The following is a 17,536-nucleotide window of genomic DNA, read 5'->3' as shown; positions in this document are numbered from 1 at the left end:
TCCTCCAAATTACCTCAGCTCTAAATCCATTCTCTTTGTAAAACTTCTTTGTAAGCTATTTCTGATGAATAAAAAACTTAATTTTCTTATCTAAAATAACTCTGTAATGCCCTCCCCCCCAAATTTCAAATCCTTGTTTCCTTGTCCTTTAAGAACGCTATTTTTTTTATATTAGTAGCCACTTTCTCAACTTAGAAAAATTCTACAAATATTTTCCTGGGTTGTTTTTCCTATGCCTTTTTATGACAATGCTTCTATGTATATAGTTCTTGGTCTACCTGCACTAGAAAGACCAAAGATCCTATCTCAAATCTTTTGACTCAGAACCGCTGAAAAGGGAGGTTAGGGATATCACTTCGTATAACCTCAGGGGATTCTCAGAGTCTCTGAAATTTGAGACCACAATTTCAGGGAATATGACATATTCATATCTGTTATTTAAACATAAAAACAATTCCAAACCCAGGAACCAAATTCACGCTAATCGTACCACTGCTTTTCTGACTGTGCAGATTCAAATCCCCAAATTACTCTCACCACCCAATTGTCCATACATTCTACAAGTGATTCTTTCTTGCCTATGTCATTCTTTCCAATGTGTTTCTTTTTTATAATCCTACTCTCTTTCCTTATTTAGACTTTTGTCCCTTCATACTTCTACCACTGTAAAAGTCTAAAATCTTCTGACATTCCATCATTTATAATCATTGAAGTAAACTTTCTAAAGTGGCACTTTTATCTTCTAATTATCTAGACATAATTTTACCTATTGTATATTGTGATAATCCCTAAAGTGGGTGGTGAGGAAAAACATACAAAATTTTTATGTTTTATTCATCAGTGAAATTTACATACAGTGAAATACATATATCTTAAGCTTTAATATTTTAGGGCAATTGTACAGACTTGTGTAATCACCACTCCTATTCAAACCTTAATTTCATATTTATTTTCAACTAAAAATAATATAAAAAATACGCTTAAGCAACATTTTACATACTAATTGACACTGTTGTTGCTCTTGGCATATTTTAGGGGCACGAGCAAGGAATCTTGAGAAAGATGTTGTAAATATGCAGTGTGGAAGAATATACAGCAGTGCGTTACTCAAAGTTCTCCAGAGACATAGAACCAATAGGATATTAGGATATATTGGTTCTGTGAGAGAGAGAGAGAGAGAGAGAGAGAAGGGGGGAGGAAGAAAGAAAGAGAGAGAGATTGATAATCTCTTAGGAAGGCTGAGACCATTGACTATCTCAAGCTGGAGAACCAGAAAAACGATAGTGTAATTACATCCAAGTCTGGAAGCCTAAGAAGCAGCGGGGTCCACTAATAGAAATCCAGAATTCTGAAAGCCTGAGAACAAACAGTTTCAATGTTCAAGGGCAGGAAAAGATAGATGTCCCAGCTCAAGGAGAGAGAGAGAGAAAAAAAAAATCCCCCTTTTCTCTGCCTTTTTGTTCTATTCAAGCCCTCAATGGATTGGATGGTGCCTGCCAACGTTGGTGAGGGCCATCTTCTTTCCTCAGGCTACTGGTTTAAATGCAATCTTTTCCTAAAACACCCTCAGAGACATACCCAGAATAATGTTTTACCAGCTATTTGGGCATCCTTTGGCCCAACCAAATTGACATATTAACCATCACAAGCCATTAACAATCACTTTGGGCCATATGGCCATTTTAACAATGTTGATTCTGTTGATCCATGAGCGCGATAATGTTTTTTCTATTTGTTTGTGTCATCTGTGATGTCTTTCTTCGGTGTTTCATAGTTCTCCTTGTAGAGATCTTTTACCACCTTGGTTAACATCTTATGGCTCTTATTCCTGTCTGGCTTTGTCAATTTTGGTGATTTTTAAAAAAATATCAACTTTTGATTTCATTGATTTTCTGTATTGTTTTTCTAATCTTTGTTTTATTAATTTCCATTCTGGTCTTTATTATTGGATATTTCTACCCTTTTTCCTGCTTTACTTTAGTTTGCTCAACCTTTGTCAGTGTCTTTGTGTGAGAAAATTCATTATTGATTAGAGATTTTCCTTTTGTTTTTAATACTGGTATTTACAACTATAAATCTCACTCTAAGTATCATTTAGTCTGCACCCTATAAGTTTTGTTATGGTGTGTTTTTTATCTCAAAGTATTTTGCTAATTCCTTTTTTGATTCATTCTTTGAGCCACTGGTTGAGTGCTGTTTAATTTCCACATATTTGTGAATTTTCAAAATTTTCTTTATTATTGGTTTCTAATGTCATTTCATTGTGGTCAGAAAATATAGTTTGTATGACTTTAATCATTTTAAATTTAATGAGACTTGTTTTATGGCCTAGCATGGTCTATACAGGAGAATATTCTAGGGGTACTTGAGAAGAATGTATATTCTGCTGTTTGGGGGGTAAAGTGTTCTACAGATACCTGTTAGGTCTAGTTGGTTTAAGGTATTGTTCCATCTTAAATTTCACTGACGGGTTTTGCAGAGCCTCAAGGTCAGCCGGAGATGAGAGTTTAGGGCCTTTCCAGGCATTTCCTGAGCATACACACAGCACAATTCTTGCTGTTGTCTTTCTAGATTCCCAGAAATATGTTCAAACTTTTTATATTCCCTATGGACATCATTCTCTAGCTTTTCCTTTAAAGCTTTTTTGGTTAATCTGTGATTCTACCATTGAGCACTATAGTAGTAGTAACAGTGAAGAGGTTGGCAACATCCCTTGGATGCCCTTTTCACAGACATTAGCATCCATATCCCCACATCTGGTTAAACAGAAGACTACCCATAATGAGTACAAGCTGGAGAGAAGCCCTCACATGGTAACTGAGAGCTGGCTCTGAGGAGCACATGTATTCAGAATTATTTATGTGGACTTGAGGAAAATTAAGAGTTTTAGAAAACTAGGTGAAGCCAGAGCCATGGAAATCTCGGGTCAGGGGAGGGATGTGTGTGTCTGTGAGCACACATGTCCTAGACTGTACAATTCCAGAGGATACACTCTTAATCCCTACAATGCTGTGCCTTCTAAAAATGTAAAAACTATTAAATGATATCATTTTATTTAACTTAGCTGTGAGGGGAAATTAACTGTAAGATGTTATATCCATTTTTTAGGACCAACTATCTATTATCCTATAGCTGTAGATTCATGGAACTTAACATCATTATGTTATCTTTCTGCTCAAATTTCTGTACCGGCTCCTCATTTCACTCAGAGAAAAAGACAAAGTAGGTAAATAACCTATAAGGTTCTATGATTTCTGGCTACCTGGTATCTTTCACCTTTCTATATTCATCTCACTCACTTCTCTCCGGTGCTACTAGCCTCCTTGTTGCTTCTGAAACCCATCAAGTAGGCTCCAGCTTTTATGTCTGCGTAGAAATTCTTCCCTCAGATATCAGCATGGATCACTCCCTTAGCTTTCATAAGCCTTTGCTAATATCTTAGCTTTTGAATAAGGAATATGCTAACCATCCTATTAATACTACAATGTATACTGCAACCCTCCTTCTGTCCTTCCAATGCCACTCATCTGCTCATTTTTTTTCCATAGCACTTACAAGTTTCTATTGTCTATTTAAACAGTTATTTATTATATCAATTGTTTATTGCCTATCTCCGCTGCCAGAAAACCAGCTTCAAAAGTCAGGCATTTGTCTCACTCCACAGTGTAGATACTCATTTGAAAGAAAGAATAAATGTAATTTATAAAAGAAAGAAACATGAATACCAGTGATTCCAGCCTACCTTAAGTAGCACGGTTTTGCAAGTCTATCCTTAAATTTTGTCCTTTGGCCTTTGCACATGAAGTATTATCTATCTAGACAATTTTTCTTCCCTTCTCGACCTGGAAACCCCAGTCTTTCTGCTAAAATGTCTCTTCCTAAGCATTTCTTTTAGAAATGCTGTCCTCCCATGAGCCCACATGATATGTGGTTCAATCTTTATTGACAGTGCCTAAAATGATGCCTTTAAATTTCTCTTTTCATATTTTTCTAGCCACAGACTCCACCCTTCCCTAACCTAGAATATTTATCTCTCATCTTTGTAGCTTTAGCATCTAGAACAGTGATTAACATATTGTCAAACCTTCAGTTAATAAAATGAATGATGCCTATTTCCTGTTATCTATGCTAAGACTTCTACAGACTTAAAAGATGCTATGTTTACAAGAGCTTTTTAAAACTGTAACATTCTCATCTCGCAACTGGCTTATGATATATGTGTCATTATAAAGACCAAAAACTTGAAACAGAATTACTTGAATTTTCTTTACAAACAGCATTTCTAAGTAGGATACAGTATAATATTTTAGAATCTGTCAAATGTCGGTTGGTTGTTAAGCATGTATATATGCACACAGGCTGGAGGCAAGAGGACAGAAAGGGGTTGAGGGTTAATGCTGAAATCCATTGAAGTTATTTTTCAAGGAAGCTTCAAAAGCAGCCCCTTCTTCATTACAGGATGTATGGTCTGTCTCGCATCTGTCTCTCTAGAGGCTATAAACCGTGCAAATCAGCCACATCCATATTTTAGCAAAAGTAATCGGAGAAGAACAGCATAATCAGTTTCTCATCAGTTTTGCTTTTGATACAATTAGCAGTACATGCATAAGGATAGATTAGGACAGCTTCTGTGGAATTTTTCAAGAAAAATTAGCCAAGGGTATAATGTAGTATATATGCTTAAATAAGGGTTCCAAAATAGCACTTATTTAATTCAGTCATATATTATCAGAATTATGTATAGTATCCAACCAATGATAAAATACCAGCAGATAGTAAGTTCTTCATTTCATCTTAAAATGTGATCCTAGAGAAAGCTTTGTAAGTTGATACAGGAAAAAAAACACCAATATGCAGATAGATATACTATTATTTTAATTTTTTTTGCTTCTTCCATAAAAGTTTTTCATTTTTTCTTCTGTACATTTCACTCAAACTAATTGTGCAGAAGAAAAACCTTTAAAGTATTACTTTAATTGTTTGTACATAAAGTAACAATCATTTACAATAATAAAAGAACTTTGTTATTACAAGTGCTTCCTTTGATTAGATAGAATTTTTTTCTGCATGATTCTAGAATGATAACGGATAGTGTAAAATGTTAGCAGATACAAACCAACAAGGATGGAATAGAGGATTCCTGGCCTATCTGATGGTGGTTGAATATTCCGGTCTTGATCAATGGCTTGGATCAGTGGGGTAACAATAATGGGGTTCAGTTCTTCCTGGAAAAAAATTTACAGAGTTTAGTTCAGCTGCATGACTGATACTTTACGGAGAATTGACATTCAGATATTTTAGTTTGGACAGCTAGATGACATCTGAGCCAGTAGTTAAACTCGAGTTTCAAGCTTTATAATTTAATACCTTACACTAGTTAATTTTGAATCTTAAGAGGAAGCAAGGTGTCCTCAAAGTTAACATGAAAAGACATATTAATTATATACATACATACTTATATCAGTAATTGCTCCTAAAAGGAAAGCAAGGAAGAAAGGTAACAATACATTTTTAATCTTTCCTGGAGGATTTATTCAAAAGAAATATAAGGCTATCAAATATATTATGAAGTAACATTTTTGCTTTTGCTTTAAATAAGATTTGTAAGAATATTTAGATTCTTTCCTTCCTATATTATTTTTAAAGATGCCATATAAATTAATTATATTAAAATATAAACATTGAAAGTAGATGCTTTAATTCAATAAAAATCAAACCATATCATTGCAAATTTCATATAATTAAAATTAACCAGGTGACCATCAACATAATACATATTCCATTTCCAAGAGATCACATCCTTTTAACAAAATGCAATTAGAAACCAATGAAATTATATTTTAAAAGATACAGAGAAATACCCAATACATTTAGAAGTTAACAAACATTTTTTTAAGTAATACATGGATTAAAGAATAGACCCTAAATCATAAAATACTTAAAAGTGAATGACAATGGCACCTTTAGATACCAAAACTTGAGAGATACAGGATGAACTGTGCTTTTAATACATTTATTAGGAAGCTGAAGAGTTGACGATATATGTGATAAGCATTCAATTTGAGTATTTTTTTTTAAAAAAAGAACAAGGTAAATCCAAAGAAAACTGAGTAAAAAATAAAATAAAGAAATAAAGCAGTATGGAGTAGTCAAGTGTATAATGCTGATAAACAAAATAAACAAATAAAAGAGAAATAGTCATGTTTGTATTGCCAACTGCCAGTACATTAATGACCTTGAATTTACTGAAACAACAGTATCCTTATAATACCTCTTTTTCACTAAGTTAGATTAAGATCAGTTTCTGAGACTTTGAAACTAGAGTATCAATCTAATAAATGCATCAAGAAAAGAGTAAGAGGTGTTGTGTTGGCTTTCTTAGAGACACTGTCCTTACTTCCCTGTACCCTCTAAATTATGTTCTATGAGAACAGAATTATTTTTGCATGCAAATCCAAGTCATGTATTCACAGGATTTGGTAAATAGCAGATATTTAATACATTTTTGCCAACTTGTTTCTATTGAATTATCTAACCTGGTAAGAGATCATTATTCCCTAGTATACTTAGCAGTATCCACTACACGACAATCTGTGGCTACAATTTCCTTAGCTCTTGCGAAAAAGCAATCAATTCAGAGATTTGTTTCTTTTGAAGAACAGATTCTCTATATGTAAATAATAGGTACTGTTGCTTCTTATTCTCCTTTCCTCCTTATTTCTCTTAGCTTCTGATTTTACTTTCTACATTACGGAGGAAGTCCAGTATGTATTGAAGAAATTAGAAATCCACCCATTGCTCAAACGTGCTTGGGTATCCTTTAGGGAAAGCATCAAAATGTTCTTTACCTTGGTCTAATTGCTATAATTACCTTTTTACTAGAAGCTTTATTGGCTTATGGGCAGAAAATATGTTATTCCTATTTATAACCCTTAGCCTAGTGCCGCACAGATTTCAACAAATTTTTGTAATCAAGCTGAATTCCAGAAGACATATAAAAAAGCCACTCAAACACTGGAAGACTCTTTTTCACTTTGCCTCTGAAGAAAAATTGCTTTTTTTGTAGTCTCATTTGTCTGTGAGAAGTCATGTCTCCTGAATTGTGTTCTAGCTGGTAAGTGTACATTAGAAGTGCATAAGATCACAGATGCATTTCACTGCTGTTTAAACTGTCAGAGGTACATTCACTGACTTAGAAATGGGAACACAACATCTAAAATGAATTAGGTCCATGGAAAGAGATTCCTATTGTGAAAATAATCATACAGACTATTAAACAATGCAAAACTATTAATTTCTGTAAAAATACTGTGTGATTCTACATAAAACTCAAGGTTATTTCATTATAAATACACAGTTCACATTCATTAGCTTTTCTTGAGAGGTAGTTTCTCTTTTGACCTATGACAACATTTTCATGCACAACTATTGTGTTCTTCTGAGGAGAAAACAGTGGGCAATTAAAATTTTGAGGTGAGTGAAGGTTAGCTATTCCTCGTGCAACTTCACTACTTAACTGAAAACAGCATTTCAATTCAAATTTCGTTATATACACATAATAAATAAAAATGCATTAGCAAGCAATCACAAAAGAAAAATTCAGAAACTTTTTCTGTAGGTTTAAGGAAATCTCAGCTCTCTGTTCTTTTAAATGTTCAAACCATTACCTTGCATAAAAGGTATATTTCAAGGGAAACACTGACATTTCAGAGATTGGATATATTTACCATGTTACCTTGCATCAAGCAAACAAGAGTCATGATCCAGAGAACTATAAGATTTGGCCTATTATACCATTTCAAATGTTAAAAGAGTACATAATTCATTTGATTCTTAATCTGTTTTATGCACGGGTACACTGCCTTTAAAAATAATTTTAGCCAATCCTTATTTCTTAAATATTTTTCACCAACTGGAAATAATATCTATCATTTATACAAATCAATGGGTTAGTAAACTTTAAAAATAAAAACCCATATTTGACATTTAGCAGACTGATTATCAAAATCTCCAGACTTGGTTGAGATATTTATAATAGATGTAGCATTAAAATGCTAAATATCTTCAACTTAAGGGCTGTCTTCACCTGAGGAACACATGTGTAATAGTACACTGAACTTGCTGAAGTATTTTGAATTACATGAAGACATTATAATGATCCCCAAGACATTATAATAATCCCAGGAAAGAATATATTCTCATAAACCCTTGGAAAGGTAAACTATGATGCAACCACATAGTTCACTGGTATAAAAGCCAAACTTGGATGTTATTTTAATTATTAGAATTCTTAATTTTAAGTGTTTAAAATGCCCACTTTTCTATTCATATACTAGATTCATCATTGCTTAGATCTATGCTCTGTATTTTAATTAAGTAATAAAGTATTTCAAATGATGACAGTGATGCTGAAATAGTAAAAAATGTTATTGGTAAGTATTCCAACACTGAAAATTAAGTGACTTGAAATTTTCGTGAACTATATGATTTATACCTAAATTATTCGATATATTGTTTATTATTAAATTACTTTCATTAAGTTTTATGAGTTATTTACATTTAAATAGACACTTCTCTTTTAAAATAGCCAATGAAAAACCTTAATAATTTGTATTTTTAAATGTGCTATACATTCTTTTTAACAAAAGAAGATTTAGATTGCACCTAAGAAAAGTCAGTGAACATTATTATTCTCACCTCACACTATATTATAAATCTATTCTTTTCCTGGAGGCTTTGGAAAGTGTTCAGCCATATTCTTACTTATTTCCATGTGTTAACTAACACAGAAAGGAAGAATGAATCAAATGTGTGCTCACACACACTCATATAGACTTAAATACACGAGCATATATCCTTAAGAAGCCAAGCAACCATTTCTGTCTTTACTTGCTTAATTTTGCTTTTCTTAAGTGTTAGAACAATCAGATTTTTTGAGAAAGTATCAGATATTTTGGAATGTGAATATCACAAAAAGAGTAACTAATTGAGGTGACTGGTATTTGCCAAACCATTTAATTTGAACTTTTTATATTCTTATGGAAAAAACACAAGTGGAACAGTCATATACAGCTTTGAAACTTATATACTACAGATATCAAAGTCTTCCAGTTTTGATAATTATGATGCCTACAACAGAATAGCAAAGAGCAGATGTGAAATACTTGTATAGCCATGACCCATAAAAACCACATCAGCTTCTGCCTGATCATTGGAATTTTATATCACATATTAAAACAAACAAAACAAAGCTCATTGAGCTAACAAGAAATACCCTTGTTTTATTATTTGCATGAGTAAACTTCATGGCCCCCTCAATACTATACTCTTCTTTATTCCACTGTGTATGTGAGTTTTTTCATAAATATTTACCTTATGTACTGTGACTGACTTTGTTTACAAAATATGCATTTCAATATCCTTTCAGTCGCATACTTGAACACTTTTTACTGATAATTCCCCTTGTTTTCAAAATGTTGCTATAAATCACTGTCTTTTAAATTTGTTTACTTGAAGATTCTATCTTCCCTGTGGATCTCCAAATAATTCCTAGATAGGTAAGAAAAACTCTGGCTAGTGGTCAACCCTTGATTATTTCCTATGAACAAATATTAAAATCCTATAATACATTTTTCAAGCCTGTGAACTTGTTCCACACTGCCCAAGTGACAGTCTCAAAACAGTGTTGCAATCCAAGTGATCTGGTTACCAAAAATCAGTTTCCAAATAACTCGAATTCAGGGTATGCATTTTACAGAGGTTGTAAAGAGATCATGGAAATATTTCTTAAAACCCTTTTTGGTATTCTCATCCATTTCCCTAACAGCCAGTCTTCTGTCTATTCCTCACAGTGCCTCAGGCTTAACTCAAAATCATCTTGTTATTCACCGCTCCTTCATTCTCATCTTGCATAGCCAAAATTCTCAAAATGATTTTGACAAGGCATGACCCACTTCGGAAGTCAGAGGAAAGGAAGAAACTGAGTGGGCAGAATTTGCTTTATTATGAAGATAAAGAGAAAATCTTGGGAGAACTTATTTGTTGCTAATTTTAGTCTTATCTCATGGGCATGAATATTTCAATTATAAGAATGATATGACTCCCATTGTGTGCACTCACTGGTCAGGAGACATCTATCTTTGTGATCACTTCAATTCATCATCGAATCACAATTCTTTACAAAACCTCCTTGTTATTAGGGACTTTGTGAGCACCCCGTAGGGTTTCATCTTCAATCTTTCTAGGTCAGGCTTCCTCACTCAAGAGGAAGTCAAGAAAACAAGGACAATACAAATATAACATATTAAACATATAATAGAGTAGTCCTGCTTATTGATTTGATTTTGGAGAAATCAAATCTGATTTTACAATTGTCAAATGCAGTATATGGTTTAGTGAAAGAAGAGGCATTTTTTATTTAGATCAATGAAGCAAAGCAATTTGCATACAATTTTCCTGAGTGGTTTTATCAGTTTATATTCCTACTGAGTATATGCGTAGTAAACATGAATGTTCAAATCAATGGAACAAAATAGATTTTTTTCATAAAGAGTAATTAAATATTATAGGTTAGCAATGGATATGAAAAAATTATGTTGGATATTGACTTCACATCCTATGTCAAATAAATCTTTGTATAGAAAAAAATGAACATAAGAGAAAAATATAAATATATTATAAGACATATAGGTGAAGATAAGAAAAGTAAATGGTTAATAAAAAATGCCACAAATATTTACTTATCAAATAAATCAGCAATGAAAAAAAACAATTCCAATAATCAGAACTGGTGAGTTCATGGGGAAAATTGGGCTCATATATTTCTGACAGAAAAATAGCAGGTTAAATTCCAGTAAAAAAAATTTATCTATCACCAGGTTTGAAAATACATATAGCTTGGACTTAAGGACTACAGTTTGAGTTTTATCTCACATAAATATTGAGAGACATGCTCCAAGATGTGTTAGCAAGGATATTCATTGCACAATATAATTTGCTTTTTAAAATAAACTTTTTATTGAAGTATAATCTATAAAATACCTTCATAAATTATTAGTTCATAGTCTGATGAATTGTATTTCATTCATGTAACCACACTGAGATTAAGAAATACAATATTACCAGTATTTCAGAAGCCCACTTATATTCTCTAACAATCACTGCCTTCCTACCATCCTTGAGATGACCTGATATTTAATATCATAGATTACTTTTGTCTGTTTTAAATTTTATAAACATGAAATTATATAATATATAATCTTTTATAACTGGCTTTTTTCATTCATTATCATGCTTGACATAATATGCATGCATGTGAGATTCATGTAAGTCATTAAGTCCAGTACTACTAATACACTAGTTTTAATGGCTATACAGTAGGCCATTAGATGAATATCCCAAATATTATTTATTCATTCTTTAAGCTGGTGCTGGGCTTTGGATTGTTTCTAATGCATGCTGTGATGAATAATGCTATTACGAACACTCTCATGTGTGTCTTCTTATGTATATTAATACAATAATGAAGTTGCTGAATGTGCATATATTCTGATAGGCTAGATTACTGCCAGTTTTCTAAAGTGGTTGTATCAGTTTACATTCATGATAGTGTAGGAGAATTCTAATTGCTCCACACCTTTGCCAAACATTTATAATTCCAGTCTTTTAAAATTTTAACAACTCTGGTGGGTGTGTACTGTTATCTCACAGTGGTTTTAATTTGAATTTTTTTGATAGCTAATAGGATTAAACAACTGTTTCATCAATATGATATGGGGCATTTGTGAAGTGTTGGTTCATGTCTTTTGCCTATTTTTCTTTGAATTGTCCATTACTTTTTTAAACAGGGTTTTGCTCTGTTGCCAGGTTCAGTGTGTAGTGATGTTACCATAACTCACTGCAACCTCAAGCTACTGGGCTGAAGCGATCCTACTGTCTCATTCTCCCGAGAAGATGGGACTACAGGTGTGCACCACCGGGCCCGGTTAAGTCTTTTTGTTTGTTTGTTTTTTGTAGACATGGGTCCTGCTATTACCCAGGCTGGTCTTGAACTCCTGGGCTCAAGGAATCCTACCACCTTGGCCTGAATTGTCTATCTTTTTCTTAACAATTCCTAAGAGTTCTTTATATATTGGAATATGTCTTTTATCAAAAAGTTTAATGTTTTGTAAATATCATAATCCTTATGGCTTATATTTAGTTAGTATTATCTTGTCAAAGAAAAGTTCCTAACTTTATTTATTTCTTTTTTCTTATTTATTTATTTATTTTTCTTTATTTTTCCCCCTGATAACTGCACAGTACCTAACTTTAATATAGTACCAGTTGTACCTTCCCTTTCTCTTTTCATTTATACTTGGATATTTTCTCTACAATATACAGATTCTAACCATTTGAGGTACAGCTGCTATTTTTAAATCAATTTCTATAGATAAAATATTATGCTCGTCCATATTATTTAAATTTATCTCACACACTTGTTTAACTCTATGTTAACTGAGTTGGCTTGCCTGTAACTTTCTTGAGAGCAGGATAAAGCCCATTTTCTCTTGTATCTGTAGCACCAGAAAACACACACAGTGCATAGGCACGCAAAAACTGTGAATAAAGGGCTTCTCAGTTGTAGAGTACTTTTGAGGCTCATAGACACTAGCCTTGCTCTCTGAATTTCTGTAAGACATCTAAACGCAAATACTTATTTTTTTGACAATCTCTTTATAACGGCAGTATCTTTGTGCTTCCAAATTTGCCACACTCAACTAGAGGCAAAAATAATGTGGCCATGAGAATGGATCAAAATACACAGATAGGGGCTCAGAGTGATTCACTGAGATGGCCTTTTTGGGTAGTACAATGAACAGTCTCACAAACATGCCGATAGATTGAATGGTGAACTCCTATATCCTGCAACAAAACATGACAAGTCTGCTAATACATAGCAATGCAACTTTTCAATAAGCTATTTCATCTCTCGACCTTGAATTCTCATTTTCGAAGTGAAGTTATTAATATCTACATTCCATGATTGGTGTGAGGATTCATGAAAAAAATATATATAAAGAAATAAAACAGTAAATGAAATTTCAATATATGGAAATTATTATTAAAATCCAGGCTATATAGTTGGACATTTAAATTGCTTACATTGTTTTAGCAACATAAATAATATATTCTCTACTGTGCTATATCCTAAATTATGTTCCTAGATGTACAATTTTTGGATTAGGCAGTGAAAACATGTTGAATTCTTTTGCACAAATTGCCAGATGGCTTTCCAAAAAGATTGTAGTGATCTATTTCCTCCTCAGTTATTGTGTGTGAATTTATAATTGCAGATACTTGTCAATACTGTGAGTGATATATGCCTACAGTATTGCTAAATAAGTCTAAAGTTTAATTTTGAATTTCTTTGGTCCTGAGTATAAATTATTTGATATATTTGTGTTTCTTCTGTTCATTTATTTTACCTATTCTTTTTAATTTTGGCATCTTAAAGTTTAATTTCCATGGCATATGTGTATAGCACAGAAATCAACACTTTGTCACCAGTCTTACAAATATTTTCAGTTTGTTGTTTGCCTTTTAATGTTATTTGTTTTTGACATCTAGAAGGTTGGCATTTTTATGTACTCAAATATATTATTTTTTCTTTTTGATTTCTGCTTAGTTTCTCACCATCTGAAAGTTATATAAATGCTACATTATATTTTCTTTCAGGTATTATGGTTTTAACATTTTAAATTTAGTGCTTCCATCCATCAAGAAAGTTGAACAGTAAAGACTTAATATTCACTAAACTGTAACTGGAATTTTAACCCCTTTTTTTTTTTTTAACAGAAGTAAAACTAGTTTGAAAAACTCTGTGTTTCCCCTTCTTCTCTATCTTAAGTGTGCATCTACATAAAATTTAATCTCCTTCCAAAACCCAGTGATGCTATCTATCTACAATATTGTATTAAATTTTAGAAAACTTTAATTTTTCCATGTCTATAATGATTTAAAATAGAAATTCAGATTTTCTCTATTATATCAGAGCCATGCAGTTTAGGACTGGGTATGTGTGTTTGTGTGTGCGTGTGTGTGTGAAAACTAGATATCAGAAAGTCATCCAATGACTTAAAATATGAAATTGGGCTTCAGATAATCTGGATTTACAGAAAATTAGCCACAAAGTTAGTGGAGATAACAATGATTGGATGCCAAACCAGAAAAGACCATCTAATTCCATTTATTAATGTCTCCAGTATGTTACACATTACTTCTCAATTCCAAATACATACACCCTGCCACAAAACTGTTGTCCTTGTTAATAAAATTTTAGAATTATGAACCAGATTACAACTTTTTATGCTATACATGCACTTTAATAATTATTTTAGATTTCTGCATTAGGTTACAAATATGTATTTAGAGTAAATTCATTTTATTGGTTTACATTTAGATTTTATTTTGTTTTATTTGTTTTAATTGTAAACTCTAAATATTTATTTCATGATTTACTTATTTTTCAATTATTTCTTTTTCTTTAACAATCAGTCCATTGACATATCTCTGAGTATTTTTTTTCTGTAAGAACATGAGTCCTTATATATATGAGAATGTTAATTGCTTCATAATTAAATACAAATTTTATTGAATTTTAGGTTCTCTATTCATAAATATTTCCTTACAATACATAGCAACTTCTATTTAATATTGAGTGTCTTTATGTTTTTTCTTTATGTCTGGTAGGAATTTGCTTTTATCTTGAAATAAATCATTTACCAGGAATTTTCTAATTATTAATCACATTGTCTTAGCTGTGTTTCATACTTTAAATACTTTCAATCTGCCAACATACATTCTTTATATAATTCTAAAGTTTTTTTTTTCTCTATAGTGTCTTTGTTATTGCACTTGCTTACTTCCTTTGATTTATTTATACACAAAAATTGATTATATTTTTATTGGCTCTCTGGCCTTCTTTGCTTTATTTTCCTAGCCAATTCTTCTGCACTCTGGAAGATTTCCTCAAACATGTAAGGGAATACTGCAAAATGGTAGAGCATTCTTTTGTTAACCAGACTGCTACAGATGGTGTCACTGTGTCTTGCCTTCCAGTTTTTGTGAGCTTCACCCTTTGCTGGTTTATAAAATAAAAAGTAATATTACCTTCTTTACCAAGAGGTTTGCTTATTAACTGAGGAAATGCTAGTAAAATATGTACCACAATCCTATCAAATTCTAAATATTAGTTATTATTAGTTAATAGTTTTGCATCTTTGTTTTTTGCATCTAAAATTCTATTTTTCTGTTTTTAATCTCAGTTTTACTATTTAACTTTTATTTTCTTCTGTATCAGTATTTTTATTTCATCTTTAATCTCAGGTTTTATATATTACATTCTTTATTATATTTTATTTGTAACCAAAACGTATTTTTTTACAATTCACTTGTGTGTCTTCTAGTAAGTCTTATTAAAGGCATGCTTCCCTACCTTTTTACCTTGAACATGTTTTCCTCTAGTAGTGCAGAATGTTTCATGGGATTCATGTGTATTTGGACCTGTATATTTTGGTTGATGATTGCTGTTCTTTTCACTGCAAAATTTCCATATATCTTTGGTGGGGAGGCTGCAAATCTATTCTTTATCCCTGTCTTATACATTTTTTTCCCCTTTCTCTTTCAACACTATAGCAATCTTACAGTAGGGTTAGCAGAAGTCAGGCTTAGCTCCCTTGTTTCCAGTGTTTATGCAATATTTCATCCCTTTTTGTATCTCCAAAAGTATTTCAGTAGAGCCGCAGATAAAGTTAAAGCTCCCTGCCATTTCAATCCAGACCTACTCTAGGTTTAAGAGCAGGGCAATAAGATAAGAGAGGTGTTAGATAAAACCATGTTTTCATGTATAAATAAAATTGACATTTCCAGGGAAAGCCTTCTCTAACTTTTTCAGATAGAAGAGCAATTGCTTTCATTCACTATGCCCACACAATATGCTTTCACTTGCATTACACTATTGATCAGAAGTCTCATATTCTTAGGCTATCACAATATATTATAATATAAAGGAGTGCAGTCCAGAGGAAAGCATGCTGCCATCAGAGCTAGTAAATACCAAGGTCTGAAACTAAGCACCACAACTTATTCATTATGTGAATACCTATATATTTCTGAATTTCAGCATTGTAAGTGTATAATAGTACATTAATTTACATCAATTCATATATTGAATTATAGCAATTAATGTTATATGAATATAATCATGGAGCATTTCTTAGGATTAAAAAACAAGGTAACTTTAGAGGGCCTTGCTGTGATTGTTCTAGGTGAACATTCAATAAAAATTAGTTTTTAAATTTCTTTTTTTTTTTTTTTGAGACAGAGTCTCACTCTGTTGCCCAGGCTAGAGTGAGTGCCGTGGCGTCAGCCTAGCTCACAGCAACCTCAAACTCCTGAGCTCAAGGGATCCTCCTGTCTCAGCCTCCCGAGTAGCTGGGACTACAGGCATGCGCCACCATGCCCGGCTAATTTTTTCTATATATATTTTTAGCTGTCCATATAATTTCTTTCTATTTTTAGTAGAGATGGGGTCTCGCTCTTGCTCAGGCTGGTCTCGAACTCCTGAGCTCAAACGATCCGCCCACCTCGGTCTCCCAGAGTGCTAGGATTACAGGCGTGAGCCACCGCGCCCGGCCTTTAAATTTCTTACTATTTTAATTATGTATAAATTTATTTCTGATCTAGAATATAGCTGCAATGAAGAGGATGACCATTACTATTTCTTTCAAGTTAGTACCTTACTTGGTACCTGACATATTGCTTGGCAATAAAGGCTGCTTGTATGCAATTGCTTTGCATATTTCATCTCTTGGTTGCACCAGCCTTGCTTGCAATTCTTCCAAGCTAAGAGCCAAAGAACAAGGACATCTCTCTAATACCACATAAATCCCTAACACTGTAAAATTTTTAATTTATTAGACCAAGTAGACATTTAATACTAGCTAGAGAAAGAGATGATAATGTCATTTTCCAGTTATGTTAAACTGATATATTGAAATTTTTAAACATAGAAATCATTTGTGCATCACCTTCCAGGAAAAAATATATTGCCATTAATTATATTCTTTCCAAAAACATTCCTGAAATTAACAAAAAGGGGAAGATACATAAATTATTTTGGATGACCAGTATCATTATTGATACTTTATCCCAGGCATTGATAAGACTAAATTTATCCCACTGGATGTTGATTTGAGACACAAAATACCTAAAACTCTTTTTTGTCTCTTTCCTGTTACTCACCAGCAAACTGGTTTCCCTGATCATCACCTAAGTGCACATTTGGGAATAACACCAATTGGGTGTCGGACAGAGGTAGGGGGAGGGGGGAGGGGATGGGTGTATACCTACATGATGAGTGCGATGCGCACTGTATGGGGAATGGACACGCTTGAAGCTCTAACTTGGGGGGATGGGGGAGGCACGGGCAATATATATAACCTGAACTTTTGTACCCCCATAATAAGCAGAAATAAAAAAAAATGGGTGAAGAAGA

General features: G+C 32.7%; 1 protein-coding gene across 17 annotated transcripts in view; it reads right to left on the bottom strand.

The window, feature by feature from the left end:
* Positions 1-17,536, bottom strand: part of PCDH15 (protocadherin related 15) — a 635,722-nt gene that overhangs the window by 310,149 nt on the left and 308,037 nt on the right. For all 17 annotated transcript variants that reach the window (XM_069460690.1, XM_069460691.1, XM_069460687.1 and 14 more), the window contains one exon: positions 5,117-5,225. In XM_069460690.1, coding sequence (XP_069316791.1) covers positions 5,117-5,225 — 109 coding nt within the window. The remainder of the gene's footprint in view (positions 1-5,116; positions 5,226-17,536) is intronic.

This window comes from Eulemur rufifrons, chromosome 28 (assembly GCF_041146395.1).
Source record: "Eulemur rufifrons isolate Redbay chromosome 28, OSU_ERuf_1, whole genome shotgun sequence".
In the NCBI taxonomy this organism is placed as follows: Eukaryota; Metazoa; Chordata; class Mammalia; order Primates; family Lemuridae; genus Eulemur; species Eulemur rufifrons.
This window is presented reverse-complemented; position numbering and strand designations above follow the sequence as displayed.